The sequence below is a fragment of the Mytilus californianus genome, unplaced genomic scaffold (genome assembly GCF_021869535.1).
Source record: "Mytilus californianus isolate M0D057914Y unplaced genomic scaffold, xbMytCali1.0.p SCAF_4, whole genome shotgun sequence".
NCBI classification, from domain to species: domain Eukaryota; kingdom Metazoa; phylum Mollusca; class Bivalvia; order Mytilida; family Mytilidae; genus Mytilus; species Mytilus californianus.
This window is the reverse complement of record NW_026262690.1, coordinates 5,778,723-5,797,994: the sequence shown is the minus strand read 5'-3', so window position 1 is coordinate 5,797,994 and position 19,272 is coordinate 5,778,723. Positions and strand designations below refer to the sequence as shown.

General features: G+C 32.3%; 1 protein-coding gene across 1 annotated transcript in view; it reads left to right on the top strand.

Moving 5' to 3' along the window:
• LOC127737332 (fibrillin-2-like) overlaps window positions 1–19,272 on the top strand; it is an 86,688-nt gene that overhangs the window by 59,036 nt on the left and 8,380 nt on the right. The window contains exons 66-86 of the mRNA XM_052247934.1: window positions 18–131; window positions 1,685–1,804; window positions 2,268–2,390; window positions 4,119–4,232; window positions 4,893–5,006; window positions 5,829–5,942; window positions 7,983–8,096; window positions 8,377–8,490; window positions 8,708–8,827; window positions 10,010–10,126; window positions 10,367–10,483; window positions 11,083–11,196; window positions 11,617–11,730; window positions 13,071–13,184; window positions 14,327–14,440; window positions 14,947–15,063; window positions 15,461–15,574; window positions 16,103–16,218; window positions 16,511–16,581; window positions 17,484–17,778; window positions 19,143–19,213. Coding sequence (XP_052103894.1) covers window positions 18–131; window positions 1,685–1,804; window positions 2,268–2,390; window positions 4,119–4,232; window positions 4,893–5,006; window positions 5,829–5,942; window positions 7,983–8,096; window positions 8,377–8,490; window positions 8,708–8,827; window positions 10,010–10,126; window positions 10,367–10,483; window positions 11,083–11,196; window positions 11,617–11,730; window positions 13,071–13,184; window positions 14,327–14,440; window positions 14,947–15,063; window positions 15,461–15,574; window positions 16,103–16,218; window positions 16,511–16,581; window positions 17,484–17,778; window positions 19,143–19,213 — 2,521 coding nt within the window. The remainder of the gene's footprint in view (window positions 1–17; window positions 132–1,684; window positions 1,805–2,267; window positions 2,391–4,118; window positions 4,233–4,892; window positions 5,007–5,828; window positions 5,943–7,982; window positions 8,097–8,376; window positions 8,491–8,707; window positions 8,828–10,009; window positions 10,127–10,366; window positions 10,484–11,082; window positions 11,197–11,616; window positions 11,731–13,070; window positions 13,185–14,326; window positions 14,441–14,946; window positions 15,064–15,460; window positions 15,575–16,102; window positions 16,219–16,510; window positions 16,582–17,483; window positions 17,779–19,142; window positions 19,214–19,272) is intronic.

The following is a 19,272-nucleotide window of genomic DNA, read 5'->3' as shown; positions in this document are numbered from 1 at the left end:
GATATTTATTTTGATAGATGAGAATGAATGCCTATTGAGCCCATGTCAGCATGGAGGATCATGTACCAATACAATGGGATCCTATAGTTGTCTGTGTACAGAGTACTGGAAAGGAGCAGAATGTACAATAGGTAGGTACCAGTGTATAGGTGGATAGTAGTTATCAAGAATACTGGAAGGTGGTAAATGTACTACAAGTATGCAAACTGTGGAATCAAGTACAGTCGAACCTCGTTGTGTTGAACTCGGTTGTGTCGAAAACTCGGATGAGTCGAAGTAATTTCTCGGTCCCGGTAAAATTCCCGTTTGATCAATGCATAATTACCTCTGATGAGTAGAACTCGGTTGATTCGAATACTCGGTTAAGTCGAGTAAATTTTATAGTCCCGTCGATGTAAAACTCATGTAAATTGACCCCGATGACTCGAAGTTCGAAAGTAAGAATTTTCAAAAGATGCAGACCTAATGATAAAAATTCAAATCGGATGTATTTCTGATGTAACCTAATCATTTTCAAAAGAGATTAAAGCTGAGTAAACATACTTGTTTGTATAACAGTTAAAACGACATGTTATGGTGACCGGTAATTAACACCTTTGTTGATCGTTCAAGCGGAATGTTAGTGTGTTGACATTTTTAACATCAGATCAAAACAAAACGAACTTAAATGACCCAAGCCGAGATTAAATGAATCGTTAGATTTAAAACTCATTAATTACAATAAATAAAAGTATAAGGACAATTATGATAAATTCGTGATAATTTAATGTAAAGCATACGACCTCTGGCTCATCAGAGACTGTTCATAACTTAATTTGTTCCGCGAGTGATTTCATAATTTATAGTGACCGACCTTTGTAAATATTTGTGTAGACTATAGATTTTATTTGTTCATGATTTGTATCTGTACTTGTGTGTTTAATTATTATGAATGACAAAAAATGGAGATTGAATACACAATTATAAAGTGTCATATCGAATAAAGGCACACTGTTCATTGTATCTAGTTTACACAAATCTCATACCGTATTTCATGCATTCCAAATTTATGAAGACACACTCGACCTCGGATGAGTAGAACCTCGGATGTGTCGAAAACTTTGGTCCGGTCCCTTCGACTTCGACACAACGAGGTTCGACTGTAGTTGCTTCTGAAGAAATTTTGTTAGGAATATTTTCTTGTATTAATCATCATGATTAGCTCCTTTTCTTTAAAATAATATTTGTCTTATTTGTATGTATACAGTTATTTATAAATGATCAGTGAAAAGTATTTGTCTTTATAGTCTCTCTCTTTCAACTAGTCAAATAATATAAAAATTAGAAGATGTGGTATGAATGCCAATGAGACAACTCTTCACAAGAGACCAGATGACACAGACGTTAACAACTATAGTCCACCATACGTCCTTCAATAATGAGAAAACTAGTTTCCTTTTGTGTATCAAAATGTTACATAAGTTAAGTTAGTAAAACTCTTTTTTAAAAATGATAAGACCTTTTTTTATTTACAATTTATTCAATTTGACAAAGATTCTAGATGAACTTTTGTTTCAGGTTTGCCTGAATTTAGATTTTCAAAAAGATGAAAATATCTGGAGTCTCAAAAATGAAGAGTGCAAACTTCACAACTCTGAATAATAATTTTATTTGAAATAAATACAAATATGTGTTTTTGTTGCAGATGTTAATGAATGTGTGGAGAGGATAAACGTTTGTATGAATGGAGGATTCTGTATAAATCTATCTGGTAACTTCACATGTCAGTGTGCCCCAGGATTCACTGGACATCGATGTGAAGTGGGTAAGTACACACTTACTTCAATTTTATTGCTATATTAATGATTTTTATTTCTTGGTGAAAATTTGTTGAAGATATAAAATAATTTGTTATATCTCCAGTATAACATAAATGCAGGGTAGAGATTAAACTTTTACCAAACGAGTATTATAAAGATGGGGAACATTCCAGTTTGGAAATGTATGTTAAAGTGAGGCTCTAATTTGCAAAGCTATAGATAAGGGAATGAAAAGACAAAACTAAGTATGAAAAAACAAGTTTGCATTTTCACTTTTTCATTCAGGTTTAATTTTCTTAGTGATTAAAAATGTTTTAACTTTTTAAGCATGAGAATTGATAACAAATTTCTGAGAATAAGATTTGTATTTCAAAACTTATGGATCTTAAAGAAGATTTTTTTTGTAAAAACAATGTATACCATGTTTATAATGAACTTCTAAATGTTTCCTTGTTCAATATATTATAGAAATTGATGAATGTTTGTCTCTGAGTGGTAATCCTTGTTTGAATGGTGCCAGTTGTATCAACACAGAAGGATCGTACATGTGTCAGTGTCTCCCAGGGTGGACAGGAACAAACTGTGATGTCGGTATGTATACATGTGTCATTGTCTCCCAGGGGGGACAGGAACAAACAGGATGTCTGTATGTACATTCTACACCCAAAAAAATAATGCTTGTTTCTTTGGATATGGTAAAGAAAATTATATGTGAAAATTACTTTGTGCAGTTTTACTTCTTTCTTCCAGAAATAATTAGAAGAAGTGACTGCTTAAATGTGATGTGTGATTAATAGTTTCCAAAGAAGTTTATCCCACAAACCACGCCTCTTTTGGGGAGATATATAATATTCATAGATATTTTGTTTTGTTTATGTACTGGTTCCCAGATATGATATCTATGTTTCATCTCATAGAGACATAACTTGGGAATGTAACCAGTATATATACACATGGTTGTGGGGAATTTTGAATTCTAATGGTCACTTAAAGTGAAGGTAGGGGTAGTACAGAATTTAAGTATAAGTTTAAACTCTTAGAAGTTCGGGGCATATAAATGTTGAAAATATGCCGCAAACCCCTTTGTTTTGACCTTTGAATAAAATAGTATTGCATATCAACTTTCCATTCTAGGATATAATTTTTCACGAAACTTCATAGTAAAAGTTTTAGACGTAAAAGGAGTTCCTATGGGAAATTGCATTGTCTATATTTACTGAAATGCAACCTATAAGGGGAATAACAGTATTAAGCGTTAACTGACAATATCAGTCTTGTCGACATATTTGTAGACCTTATCCTGCTGATCATATTTCTTTTTTAAAGTTTCTATTTATTTATTATAGTTTTCGAGATAATAGGCAAAAAACACCAGAAAAAAAGGGAAAAATTTATCATTAAAGGTCAATAACTCTAATCAAGAGTCGACTGAAGATTTCCGCCAGTATGGCTTATTTGTAGAGCTTGTCTTGCCAATCATTTTTGCTTTTTAAAGTTTCTATGAAGATAAAAGTCGAAAATGAAAAATTGGGAAAAATCGTCACTAAAGGGCAATAACTTCAATAAGGAGATGTCCAACGACTTTGATTATATTGAATTATTTGTAGATTTGTTTTGTTATTTGTAGATCTTGACTTGCTGATCATTTTTGCTATTTTGAATTCCTATCTATCTAATAAAGTTTTCAAGGTAATAGGCAAAAATGCAAAAAAAATGGGAAAATCTTCATTAAAGGACAATAACTTCAATAAGATGTTGACTAACGAGTTTGGCCATGTAGACTTAGTTGTAGATCTTGTCTTGCTGGTCATGTTTGCTATTTTAAGTTTCTATCTATCTATTATAGTTTTCAAGATAATAGGCAAAAACGCAAAATTGGGAAAAATCATCTGTTAAGGGCAATAACTCCTATAAGAAGTCGTCTGACAGTTTTGATGTCTAATGCATTTGGTAGATCTAATCATTGTCAACATTTTTGACCCAGTAGTTTCAGAGAAGATTTTTGTAAAAGTTATCAGATGCCAACAGACGACAAATGCCAAGTGATGAGAAAAGCAGCTCACCTGGCCATTTGGGCCAGGTGAGCTAAAATGAAAATGAGTAATTTAATAATTGTATTCATTTGCTGTGTGAAAATTATTTTACTGCAATATATTGATGAAAAATATTAAATTAAAGAGGACTAAGAAATCCTTTACTAACAATTAATGAACCAAACAATTAATAATTTGATAAACCTTTGGATTTTTAACTCAGAAAACACTGTTTATTTTGATATGGCTGTTGTAACAAGTCCAGTGCATTGTATTTTTTTGATAGATATAAATGAATGTTTTACTCGACCATGCCAAAATGGAGGCACATGTTCAAACACACAAGGATCATACACATGTGCATGTCTGGCTGGCTGGACTGGACCCATGTGTGAAATAGGTAAGTAAAATAGAAACATTATGAAATATTATACATTAATACATAAAGATTTTTACATTAAGAATATCTAGAAGGATGGCATGGACCCATAGGAGAAATGGGTTTGTACTCATATACGAATGAATTACACTTGCACATGTGTTTCTTAAGACCTCCTCATCACTAAATGGCTATATTCTGGTGTTTGTGTTGTGTACCACATTATGACACTGCCATTTAGATACATATGTATGTATTATTTTCACGTTAATTTTTAAGAATGATTAATGGTTTTACTGAACCTAATTTTAAATGAATTAAAAAAGGTGTGTAATTAGGGTCAATGAGACAGAACCCTTAAACTTGAATTGAATAAGAATGATGTCTTAAGGTTCCTGTACAACCTTCAAAAATTTAGAAGTGCCCACATGGTATGGAAAGCTTTGAACTCCTTGAAAAAAGTTTAAAGATGTGCATATACACTTGATTCTTAAATTAGAACAAATTTTCTATATTCTTATATAAAATTTTCATGTCAAAAAAGTGTTTGCTTAAAATAATGTGGAAGCAATAAAAAAATGTATTGCATCAAAAATATGTATTCCATCAATATGATAACGGACTTATGACTGAGTTTATTACAAATGTCCTTGGAATACAAAATATGACTATATTTAACAGATGTAAAGGAGTGTCTCCAAAGTCCATGCTCCAATGGTGCTACTTGTATCAACAGTGCTGGATCCTTCTCTTGTCAATGTCCAACTGGTTGGAGTGGACCTCTCTGTACTATAGGTAAAGTTTATATATAGATTCAGGAACATGATATCAGTTGTATTACTGTGACATGCTGTGACATAGACCAGAGAATTAAACTAAAGAACTATTGCATAGAATGACTACAATACATTTTAGTGCATCAAGATTTAGGGGAACTATTGAGTACTCTCTCTCTTGCTACAGTCAGTTCTCAGATATTTAAAAGACTCATAGATAAAAATATAATGATGTGCAGAAGCATCTTTGTTAGACTTACCATGTGACATAAGATAAATGTCAGGTAACCTATTTTACACGGTTTACTGACTTTTATTAAGTTTTATGCTTCGTTGAATTATATTTAAAGTTTTACCTCAGACCATTGTTTAGTTCTCATATATTTAGTCCCCTACAATCATTTAACTTGGGGTAAGGGTGCATTTAGGGGAGTACAGCTGCATGCCTAAAAAAGCAGGTCACTTTGACCTATCTTATACACTTCATTGATTCATATCAACTTGTATGTTCAAGCTATATTTTCAAATACTAAGTGACAGACAATTTCACACTGAAATTAAATTTTGCATCCATAACTGTTTAATTTATATTTCCCTTACAAATCCAACTTTAAAATTTTTAAACTGTGAGTAGATAACCCCTACATGTCATATAACCCAAAATGTCATATAAAAATTTAATTGAGTATAACAGCAAGAAACTTGAATCAGTGCGTTTTCCTCTAGTAGATGCGCTTATAGTTAATGTGTCATACTTAATACTTATCATCTTATTTTAGTTAATGCATTAAACAGATGAAAATTAATGAAATAAAATTTGTCATTTTTTGTGATATTTCAGATATAAATGAATGTGTGAGTTTCCCCTGCCAGAGTGGTGGTACATGTAACAATATTCCTGGTAGTTACACCTGTAACTGTCTTCCAGGGTATACAGGGAAGAACTGCATTACTGGTAAGTATTAATACAAGTTGTCATGCTCTAAATTGCTCCAAGTTTAAATTTAACAGATGAGTAGTGTTAAACTAGTAGGTGCCTTTGTGGCCGATTGGTCTAATTATTTCATATACTGTATCACTAGCATCTTAACACTGAGGTTGTGAGTTTGAACCTCGCATGTGACAGATGCATTCAATTCCAATCTTAATTGACTAGGATTGTCAGTTTTCCTGCTGAATGTTCTCTCGGGGTACTCCAGCTTTCTCCACGCATAAAAACTGACCCCCACGGTGTAGCCAGTAGTTCTGAAAGTGGCATTAAGCATCAACAATTAATCAGCCATGTAAAAATAGTTTTATTTGAGCATTAAACACTCCCCCTCTTACAATGGTGCAAATAAAAATGTACAATGAAAACAAGTTCACTGAAAGGGTTAACATTATAATATCAGTATTATTGACAAAAATTGTCTGTGAAATATATATTTACCTGTACTCTAGGATACAGAGGGAAGCAGAATTAAAGAATAAAAAGAGCTATAATAAGTCTGAAAGAAATCACCAAAAATATCAACAATAACATGAATTGAAATGAATATACATTTAGAATGTAGAGCAATGGAATATAAAAGTTAACAGCAGACAACTAAATTCAAAAGAGACTTATTTTACATGTCAAACATAACATTTAACGGTATTAAATATTTGTATGATTATACATTTGCAATAAAAAAAGTCATAAAGAATGCAAGTTTAAAGTTATAATAATGTTTTTTACCCGTCTGTTTGTCTGTCCATCCATCAGTTTGTCAGTTCAGTTCTTGTCAACGCAACTATTCATAACCACACAACAGAATTTCACGAAACTTTGTAGATAACAAGGACATACTAAGCAGATGTGCATACATATCGACAGGAAATTACGATTCATTTTTTTATGCCCCACCTACGATAGTAGTTGGGGCAATATGTTTTCTGGTCTTTCCGTCTTTCTGTTCCTCTTCAGGTTAAAATTTTTGGTCAAGGTAGTTTTTGATGAAGTTGAATTCCAATCAACTTGAAACTTAGTACACATGTTCCCTATGATATGATCTTTCTAATTTTAATGCCAAATTAACGGTCCACTGAACATAGAAAATGATAGTGCGAGTGGGGCATCCGTGTACTATGGACACATTCTTGTTTCTAGGAGTTATGCCTCTTTGAACTAAGAATTTTGGCCTTAATGTACTATTGCAGTTTTGTCATCGCAACTCCTCTGAATCCACACAACAGAATTTCATGAAACTTTGTAGATAATAAGAACATGCTATGTTAATGTGCATATCGACAGTGAATTATGATTCAGATATTTTTCTAGAAGTTATGCCAATTTGAACATAGAATTTTGGCCTTAATATACCACTGCAACAGTTTTTCATCGCAACTCCTCTGAATCCACACAACAGAATTTCATGAAACTTTGTAGATAATAAGAACATGCTATGTAGATGTGCATATCGACAGGAAATTATGATTCAATATTTTTTCTAGAAGTTATGGCCATTTGAACATAGAATTTTGGCCATAATATACTAATATAACAATTGTCATCACAACTCCTCTGAATCCATGCAACAGAATTTCATGAAACTTTGTAGATAATTAGGACATACTATGTAGATGTCCATATCCACAAGAAATTTTTATCAGTTGACTTTTGTAGCAGTTATGAGTCTTTGAACTTAGGAATCTGGTGATATTTTGTTTGCCCAGTGACAATGTGGGGCTGTAGGGTATGTGAGAATGCTCACAAAGGTTCTTTAATTTAAATAAAATGATAGGAGAAAATTTAGCATAATGACCACAGTATTTTATGGTTTTAGAATTGCTATAAATTTTGCCACATTCACAAGTGTGAATAATATAATTTAGCAAAATTTTAACTTTTATAAAATTGATAAAAATACTGGTCACTTCAGTGAATTGTGATGGTAAAATACCAAACAGTTATTCCTTTTTGTTTGTGGTGATTTCTATAAAATCAGTCTCTTTGATTTTAATTTTTTCCTTTCAGATATTGATGAATGTTTAGAAGTAAATTGTTTAAATGGTGGCTCATGTATAAATACTGCAGGATCATTTCAGTGTTTATGTGACCGAGGATGGAAAGGAGACTTTTGTGAAACAGGTAACTTAATAAGATATAAAAATTAGAACATTTTTAGTTGGATTTTATGGTGAAGAAGGTTGTGTTTAAAATACCATTAGGTTGACATTAATATAATGAAGATAGCATAATAAGGCGTTAGTGAAATCAAATACAGTTTTCATTAATAGAATTTATTTTTTTATGATAATGCTTTCAGACAACAGTTATCACTGTTTAATATGTAAACATATCTGTTATATTAAACTTGATATATTCTATATATTGTTCTGCATAATTGTTTTGTATATGTCATATTCAGATATTGACGAGTGTCTACAGAACGTGTGTATGAATGGTGCCACGTGTGTAAACAAACCAGGAGGTTATGAATGTGTATGTCCACTTGGCTTTACCGGAACAAGTTGTACATTTGGTAAGTTTCAAATTTATCAACCATGTTTTTTTTATTTTATATTATACTTGCATTCAAATAACAAGAAATTAATAAGTAGAAAACATTAGTAAGCAATTATGTCTTAATGCATTTTTTAGTATATGCTACATTCATATTAAAAATATATTTCTACTTGGGTAACAGAATTGTACACAATATGTCAGGTATGTAATTGTGATATAATTTTCTATTTTAGATGTCAATGAATGCAATGAGTTTATTGGAATTTGTCAAAATGGTGGACAATGTGTAAACACAATTGGAAGTTATCGATGTCAATGTCCTCAAGGCTGGAAATCAACTAACTGTACAGTCGGTAAGTTATGTGTAAACGCAATTTGAAGTTATCGATGTCAATGTCCTCAAGGTTGGAAATCAACTAACTGTACAGTCGGTAAGTTATGTGTAAACACAATTTGAAGGTATCGATGTCAATGTCCTCAAGGCTGGCAAGCAACTAACTGTACAGTGGGTAAGTTATGTGTAAACACAATTTGAAGTTATTGATGTCAATGTCCTCAAGGCTGGCAAGCAACTAACTGTACAGTCGGTATGTTATGTGTAAACACAATTTGAAGTTATCGATGTCAATGTCCTCAAGGCTGGCAAGCAACTAACTGTACAGTCGGTAAGTTGTGTGTAAACACAATTGGAAGTTATTAATGTCAATGTCCTCAAGGCTTGCAAACAACTAACTGTAAAGTCGGAAAGGGATATAACTCTTTCATGACAAAGACTTTTTGTTTGTATATGTAATTAGGGTGACAAAATACTCTTTCAAAATATCATCAAGTAGTCATCCTAGAGATTGAGATAAGAGAATCTTCATAGGAAAATCTTTTCATTCTGTTAATCCATACCATAATTTTATAAAGTCTTAAGTTTTACTGAAAGAGAGTTATATGTGCCTGCATCCAAAAATTGATTGCAAAAACACAGCTTATGCTACTTAACTTTTAAGAAATATATATATAGATCATGTATCATACTTCCGTGAAAAAAAAACTTATTGATATAACTTGATAATTTTTAAAAGGGGTTATTTAGATCAATCACTATCTAGGAATAAAAAGAGAAATGGGTTCTTGTATTCCTTATATGGCACAAAATAATGTAGAATCTGGTCCAATACCAGGAATTTCAAGTTTTATTATCTGTCCATTGAATTAAACACATTTGTTGAAAGGTTGCCTCTGCTGGCAAAATCACAGATTATTTGATTCATGAATCTCTCAAGTATATCTTTAAGATAAAAACAAGACAATTAAGGGAAATTGATTTCTTTGGTATGTTTGATTTTATTGTTTTTCTGTGTCATGTTATTTATATAATTATTACTGCCCTGAAGGCATTGATTCTCTCCAGGCACTCCAGCTTCCTCCACGAATAAAAACTGACTGTCATGTAATAGCACAATAGTGCTGAAAGTTTGTGTTTAACTACAATCAATCAATCATTATTGCTAGTTTATGAGATAAATTCTTTTTATATATTGTAGATATTGATGAATGTTTGATTGCCAACCCTTGTCTAAATGGAGCTACTTGTAGTAATACACCAGGGCTGTATGAATGTCTATGTGCACCTGGATGGACTGGTCAAAAGTGTCAACTGGGTAAGAATTACAGAAAAAAAACTTTTTTTGGGAAATGTTAACCACTTTTGTGTTCTTTTTATCTGATATATTAATATTATTGCTTTATTTTGTTTGTTAAGTTTTGTTATTAACATTTAAAGCAAAGGCAAGGATGTAATGATTTAAGGAAGCTTACTAAAAAGTTGAATGAAAATGAAAAAAGAGTCACATTTTGTTTTGTGTAAGTTTAAGAGATACAATGTATGTTTTCCTCTGCAGATATAAATGAGTGCATAGATACCAATATTTGTCAAAATGGAGGTTTCTGTATGAACACACAGGGATCATTCCAGTGTCAATGTGCTCCAGGATGGACAGGTCCTAGCTGTGAAATAGGTTAGTATATCTTAAGACTGGTTTTAGACTTTACTGAAATTGATGTTACTTCTACAAGAGGAAACATAAAAAAGGTCTAGTGTAAGAACAAACAAAAATGCTTACAATCCAACAGCTTTGAAAAACTAAAGCTCTGGCAATATGAATTTCAACATAAACCAAAGGTAAGGTGGTTTTAAGTGTGTGTAGAGGTAAACCATTTCTGTACACATAAATCCGTTGTTTTAAATGTCTGAATAAAATTAGCATAGATTACCTGTTGTAAATGTCCAAGAAAACATCTACACTATGAGCTTTCCTTAACAAAGATTGCTTGTTATAAATGTCCAAGAAAACATCAAACTACATGGTTTCTTTCCTTAACATAAATTGACAGTTGTAAATGTTTGAGAAACCAACGGCACATTTGTTCTACATAATTCCTTTTTTTTAGCACTAACCTCATGCTTATGACAAATTTATGGAAAATTTCAATAATATCATTAGTAGTTAAAATTTCACCCAGCCTAAATGTTTATGTATAATGTGTTTGCTTATGATTGTGGAATGATTCATCACCATTTCTATTATATTTTAAGTGAAGTTATTGTTTATTGCAGATATTGATGAGTGTTTACAGACTCCATGTCTGAATCTGGCCATCTGTACCAATACACCTGGATCCTACATGTGTCAATGCCCTCCAGGGTTTACAGGACCTAATTGTGGAATAAGTTAGTAATTCTTACATTTCACTTGTTCTGAGTATGCCATGTTTGAAAATGGACATAGTGTAAACACCAATCATTCAATCAATCAATTTTGAACTTCTAGCTAGAATATACCTGCAATATATGACACTAATCAAACTATCAATCAATATTGATTGCTTTTTTGTCCCGCTGAGGAGGGGACAATAAGTTTTACCCTTGTCCATCTGTCCGTCCATCTGAATGTCCCAAAATTAGTTTCCTTCTCTAACTTGAGTTTGTCTCAACCAAATGTTATGAAACTTATACACAATGCTCATTACCACCAAACACAGACCAAGTTCAAATTTGGGTGGCATAATTTTTGATAAGCACTTTGAATAGAAGATCAAAATAATGATATGTGATATAAATCAAACTTCTGACAATATTTTGACATTTCAGACATCAATGAATGCCTGACTAACCCGTGTTTGTTTGGAGGCACCTGTATCGATACTATTGGATCCTACGTTTGTCAGTGTCCCCCAGGCAGAGGAGGCAACAACTGTAAAAATGGTATGTTTTATTTTAATATTGGTTTTGATATATGAAAATATGTCTACTATATATTTATTTCCCTTGCATTTGTAGGAGATTTGAAGATTTGTTCACTAAAGAAAATTTATTCCTGAGGGAAATATGACATTTATAGGATCAACAGTTGTGGGCTATTAAAATTTTTGCAAAGTTTACATGTTAAAGGTTGTGATTAGATCAGTTTGAGGGGAACCACTAACAGTAAGTCAATGATATTTGGTATGTAGTTGTATTAGTATAAGCACATCTCATTTCCATGGAGATTATATGGACCTGCTTCCTCCACCCTCAATCATGGTTTATTGACTTTTGAAGTTTTGAATGTTTACATGTTTTAGTTTGTGATCAGGTCAGTTTAAGGTGAACCACTTATGATACATCAATGATATTTGGTATGCAGTGGTATTGAAATTTTGCATATCTCATTTCCATGGATATTATATGGCCCTGCTTCCTTCCCCCCTCAGTCATGGTTTATTGATTGGAATTTTTGAATGTTTACATGTTAAAGTTTGCCTTGTGGTCAGGTCAGTTTAAGGTGAACCACTTATGATACATCAATGATATTTGGTATGCAGCGGTATTGAAATTTTGCATATCTCATTTCCATGAAAATGTTGCTAGGTAGACATGATGTTCACAAAGGAATAAGTCCCATTAACAAAGTAGATTTATATTGATTATTTATATGAGTATAAACCTTTGTGAGCTTCTTATATGAATAAGAAGATGTGGTATGAGTGCCAATGAAACAATTCTCCATCCAAGTCACAATGTATAAAAAGTTAACAATTATAGGTCAAAGTACAGCCTTCAACACAGAGCCTTGACTCACACTGAACAGCAAGCTATAAAGGGTCCCAAAATGACTAGTGTAAAACAATTCAAACAGGAAAACCAACAGTCTAATCTATATAAAAAACGAGAAACGAGAAACACCTATGAACCACACCAACAAACAACAACCACTGAACAACAGGCTCCTGACTTAGAACAGGTGCATAAAAATGCAGCGGGTTTAGATGTTTTTACAGGCTCCAACCTTCACCCTAACAAATTACAACATAAAAAGACACACTATAAAATATCAATTGAAATGGCTTAACTCGATCAACAAGACTTATGCCTGTTTCCTAGGAGTTCAGTATTTTTGTTATTTTACTTTTTTCATATATGCCAAAAAATATTCTGATAGTTTATATACAGTGTTTTAAAGCTTATATGTGTATTATACATACTGATGAGTGTGTATCTAATCCATGCTTCAATAGAGCCACCTGTTTATATACAGTGTTTTAAAGCTTATATGTGTATTGTAGATACTGATGAGTGTGTATCTAATCCATGCTTCAATGGAGCCACCTGTCAGAACTTGGAAGGATCATACAGATGTATCTGTCCACTAGGATTTACTGGCACCAGATGTGAAGGAAGTAAGTATATATTTAACCCTTGGGCTATAGGTCAAACATATTTTTTAATTTTAGATTTCTTCAAATCCAGATCATGTTAACATGAATATACAATATGTTTTTTGACAAGAAATGTTCATGTATACATGTTGAATGAATTTTTTTTTTACTTAATTTTTTTTGGGGGAGGTTGGTGGTCTCCTGGTAGGGTGTTTGGCTCGAGTGCAGGAGGTCGTTGGTTCACACCATGTCTAGGTCAAACCAAAGACTTTAAAACTAGTAATTGCTGCTTCTCCATTAAGCAATTGGCATTAAGGAGTAAGAACAAAGACTGATAGGCTAGGAGTCAGAATAATGTCTCCCTGTAGGACTGTTACGTAAAAAATCCAGCTCAGAGTTTCAGTCTAGTACAAAGCAGGGTCAATATTCATATTACATGAACATGTCCTCATCCTGAATTTGCATTTTATTTGTTGCTGGATGATAAACCATCCATCATCATCATTTTTTGGACCCGATGAGTTATTACCAAGACTTCTCCTCTGAAATCATAAGGTCAATCTGGACCAAACTTAGGCACAATCATGCAGGGTTTTTGCATTAAAAATAATATTGATTATGCTTGTAGCACAAACCCAGCCACCATTGCTTAAAATAGAAAATAGGAGTAAAATCCAAGTTATCATCATATTTGTCTTGAAAATCATTGAACATAGGGAACATTTGACAGGGTTAACATACTTATAATGTCTAAACCTATTTACCATCAATTTAGACCAATCTTGTAAGATGACTCTTAGGAATTTTTGTATATTATCTTGAAAACTATAGAAGATAGACAGAAAATACAAAGTGCTAAAATGATGAGCATAACAAGGTGTAAGTCATAGGATTGAAGTTATTATTTGACAGAACTTATTGCCCCTTATTCAACAGTTTGTTTTTTTTGCATTTTCACCCATTTTTGCTTGTTTTGCTTTTTATCTTGAAAACTTAACGGCTAAAGTGATTAGCAGTACATGATCTATATAGAACTTGGTCTTAATATTTCCTAAAGCTAGGGTCCCCCAGTGAGCCATTTGGGCTCTGGAGCCTCTAGTTTTTATATATGAAGTTAAAACAGTTTTCTGTTATATTTATATGTATATATTCCTTTTTTCTAGATGTGAATGAATGTTTATCCTTCCCTTGTAAAAATGGTGGATCTTGCTTTGATAATGTAGGATCGTATTCATGTATATGTGCTCCAGGCTGGGAAGGTCCAGAGTGTACAATAGGTAAGTTAGTTTTGATAATGTAGGATCATATTCATGTATGTGTGCTCCAGAGTGTACACGGGGTAAGTTTGTTTTCATGTATGTGCTCCTGGCTGGGAAGGTCCAGAGTACACAATAGCTAGGTAAGTTAGTTTTGATAATGTAGGATGTATTCGTAAAACTGTAGGATGTATTCGTGTATATGTGCTCCAGGATGGGAAGGTCCAGAGTGCACAATAGGTAAGTTATTTTTGATAATGTAGGATAGTATTCATGTATATGTGCTCCAGAGTGTACACGGGGTAAGTTTGTTTTTGATAGGATTTCTTTCCATCATTTTACTATGTTAATCATGAGAGTCCTATTTCTGTCTCTATGATTTTGTCTTAGAAAGGTCAAAACATAACATTGGTAAATATGAATAAATAGTTGAGTTAATACATTTCTTGTCAGATTTAGTCTTATATCAAGTAGACTAAATTTTTTGTCAGCTTTTTTTATAATAGACTTTTTTTTTTATTTTTCAGATATAGATGAATGTATAAGGTTCAGTCCATGTCAGAATGGAGCTCAGTGTACAAACACACTTGGGTCATACACATGTTCTTGTCCAGCAGGATGGACTGGTCCAAACTGTGATATTGGTAAGGTTGTTATTCTTATAACATAATAAAAAATTGGTATATAATATATCCCATCGGAACAGATATTTCCTGGATTTTCTGATTTTCCCCGTTAGATTACTGACAGCATACTTCCAGCAAAGTGAAGGAGGGGAATTTATATTGATTGCTAGTGTGCACTATATATCCACAACTCCTCAGACTCCTGCAAAGTGAAGCAGGAAAGAGTATAGTTATTGTTTTCTATCTCTTTATTTTACTTTTGATCCAAAGGAATGTTTTGGTTTCCAATTGTAAAACAGGGACTTTGACATTTCATCAAAAGACTTTTGTATTTGCCACACATTTGCTATTCTCTTTAAATAAAATGTTTTTTCAACTTTGAACTTACATTAAAAGACATTTTTAATATTTGTAGATATAAATGAATGTTTTAACAACCCATGCTTGAATGGAGGTACTTGTGTGAACAACTTAGGATCATACCAGTGTATATGTCCTCCAGATTACACTGGACCTAACTGTGAAATCAGTAAGTATAGCTATTGAGGGATGTGTCAGGGTACTGTTATACTGTGGATTCATGTGTTTTCATGGGTATCGACTATCTTGGATTGAGGAAAAATGATATGTTTTTGGATATTTGAATTCATGGTTTGTGCTACTTTTGATCATTTAAAGTGGGGGCTTACTGTAAATAATCCTGCTCTGTGCTATACCATGTGATGCATTTAAACATCTATTGCTCATCAACTTCCTGTATAACGAATGATTATAGCAGTGGTATCTTTTGTGAGCGTACAGTAGATAAAATTAGATGATGTTTTCTTGTGAAGCATTATCTAATACAGAATCAACAGCTTACATTCACCAATTTTATTTTACCTAATAAAAACTGAGTTTAAAGCAATATAGATTCTTTGTTGATTTATAACAATTCAATTACACATGAAAATAATGTGTGTGTGTATATTAAGTCATCAGCGTGTCAAAAACAAAGATTTACAATTTATAAATTTATTTTGTTTCACTTTCTTTTCATGCAGTGTTTTTTTTTCAGATATATTGACAGGTTTCAATTACAACTTCAAAGTTTTGAATATGTCATGGACCCCACAACTAATGAACAACAGAAGTTCAGAGTATATAATGCAAGCTGCAGCATTCTGTGCAGATGTAAGAATAGTTTAAAACATTTTTTAGATTATGTTTTTGTATACAGGTATTGTAAGAAAAAAATTAAGGTGAAATATTAAATTAAGTACAGATTATATCTCACTATTCTAGATTAAAAGATCATACAGAAATAGATATCAAATTGTCACTTGTTTTTATTAAAATAAACAATATGAATTCAAAAATATCAGAGCACTAGGAACTTCCGACCAAAAAAACTGAGCAGTACTTTAAATTGCTGCATCTTAATGTGATTCGAAAGTCATGCACAATTTGCTTATTTCTTTTTTAGGTTAACAGAATTATTCGTCAGTACCCCAATTTGTTCCCTAATTACAAAGAGTGTAAAGTAACTGAGTTCATGTGAGTATGCCTGATATACATATTGTATACATAGGTGTCAAATTTCAAAATCTCCAAAGGAGGACATCTCTGCCCAACAAAATTGGTTATGAGGAGATTTACTAGAGTGCCATTTTTCTGTGCCATTTTGTAGGCTACTGACTCTTATTTTTGATGATTTATAATAAATGAAAAAATGAATATGATGCATATCAACAAACAACAACCTCGGAATTACAGGCTCCTGACTTAGGACAGGCACTTACAGAATGTGGCAGGGTTAAACATGTTTGCGGACACAAACTTCCCCCCTAACCTGGGAGAGGGGTGTAACAGAACAATATTTGCTTTGACAATGATGTGTATATGTTATCTTGGTCTGTATAGTGTATCAGAATATTATTACTGAAATAAGAAGAAACAAAAGAAGTTTCAGCCTTCTTACATGTAAATGTAAAAGTCAATCTTTTACTTGTATGAAAGACCAGGTTATAAGACTGAAGGTCATAACCTGGCATGCATAATGTATGAAATATAGTCATTGTAGTAATGATTTAAGGAACATATCATTTTTTTTTAGCCAAATGTTTTATATATACTGGAATAAAGTTAAGAGAAGATGTTTTATGTTTACATCTTGAATTGATAGATAAGTCATTTTTAAGATGCGATTTAGTTAGATTATTTTTAGACATTTAGATTTCTATACATTTTAGACAGTTATTTTCTGTGTATAATTATGTTCAGTAACTTCATTTCAAAGAATATGAAACATGATATTTTGTGTGTATAATTATGTTCAGTAACTTTATTTCCATGATATATTGTGTGTATAACTATGTTTAGTAACTTCATTATAAAGAATGTAAAACATGGTATTTTTAATCACACATCAATAATGTACTGATTTGTAATATTTTTAGACGTGATGTTCAGACTGGGAACGTTGGAAGTGTAAACTGGGAGGCCGTTTTCACAGGAGACCAGCAACAAGGACTATCTTCAACAATTAAGGACACCCTGTTTAATGAACTACCTCAAGAAGTATGGGGCAACTCCAAAGCTATAAGGATAGGAAATATGTTGATTTACCTTATGGACTATGAGACAACAAGAGCACAACTTGACCTACAGGCATTAAACTTGACTTGGGTCAATGACTTATTGAATCCTAATTCATTTTACTTCAAGTCATATTCACAAGCTATTTGTGCTGATGTAAGTAGTATTACTCACAAACAGGTGGCTAACAGGGTTAATTATAACTTTAAGATCGTTTGTTTATTTTGTAAGGCCACCTCAGTGCATTGTTGTTATGATAGACAGTTAAAGTTCAAATCAAATTCAATTTATGATTTTGTGTCCTAAAACTGCATTTCATACTTCTTATTTTTACTGAAAATTTTGAGGTCTGTTATTGATAATGTACAATTTGTGTATGCCTGTTTGTTTAAGCATTTTGAACAAAAAGGTGTGTGTTTTAAGGGCCAGATATTCATTTGGACATAAATGACTGACATGAAAATATCCCTCTTGCAAATACCAAATTATAGAAATAATTTGTTATTAAGTTATCACTGCGTCAATAAAGAGGATGGACAACAGCCTAACTGTTTGCAAAAATTTTCAGGTCATGTAGTATGGTTTCAGCTTCTTTTTGGCAATTTTAAATAAGGTGAATGATCTATTTGTTCATGTTTTTATATCAAATGTATTCTTTTGTATCCATGGAAATATCAGAAGTTTTCACATGTTAAGATTTATCAATGATTGCACTGACCTTTTGCATCATATATTTACTGTATATTTAACTTCTGTTGGGTAAATTATTAGTCCCCTACCGACAAAGTCGAAGGGGACTTTAGGTTTGCACTCCGTCCGTCTGTCTGTCTGTCTGTTTGTCCATCTGTCAGTCTGGCAAATCAGTTTTCCACACTTTTTTTCTTCATGCTTGAAGATATTGATTTGATATTTGGTGTATTGTTTTATCATGACAAGTAACAGATCAAGTTCGAATTTTGTTCCGGTCTGATAATTTTGTGCAGAGTTATATGGTCCTTGGACTTAGAAAATTCACTCAAATAATCAGTTATCTGCACTTTTTTTCGTCATGCTTGAAGATATTGATTTGATAATTGTTATAAAGTTTACACCATGACAAGTTACAGATCAAGTTCAAATTTTGTTCCGGTCTGATGATTTTGTGCAGAGTTATGGTCCTTGGACTTAGAAAATTCACTCAAATAATCAGTTTTCTGCACTTTTTTTCGTCATGCTTGAAGATATTGATTTGATAATTGTTATAAAGTTTACACCATGACAAGTTATAGATCAAGTTAGCATTTTGTTCCAATACAATGAATTTTTAATCGGTAGAGGACTATGTATTGCCATGCAATACTCTCAAAATGCTTGTTTCATTTAAGAATCTGTCTTAACTTCCATGTAAATTTGAAATGTGACGCAACTTCAAAGCTATTCAACATGAATGCATTTTGTATGATCTTTTTTTGAGCCTTGTATATTATGTCTTTTCTACAATGCTTTTACCAGTTAACATTATCATTCCTGATATTTTACAGATTGATCGACTCATGCAGGTATACAAAGGCCAGTTTCCAGGTTACACTGGATGTCAAGTGACAGCATTTGGGTTTGTTTACATTTATTTCACATTTAGAGGGATCTATAAAATGATAACTGTAGGGGCTT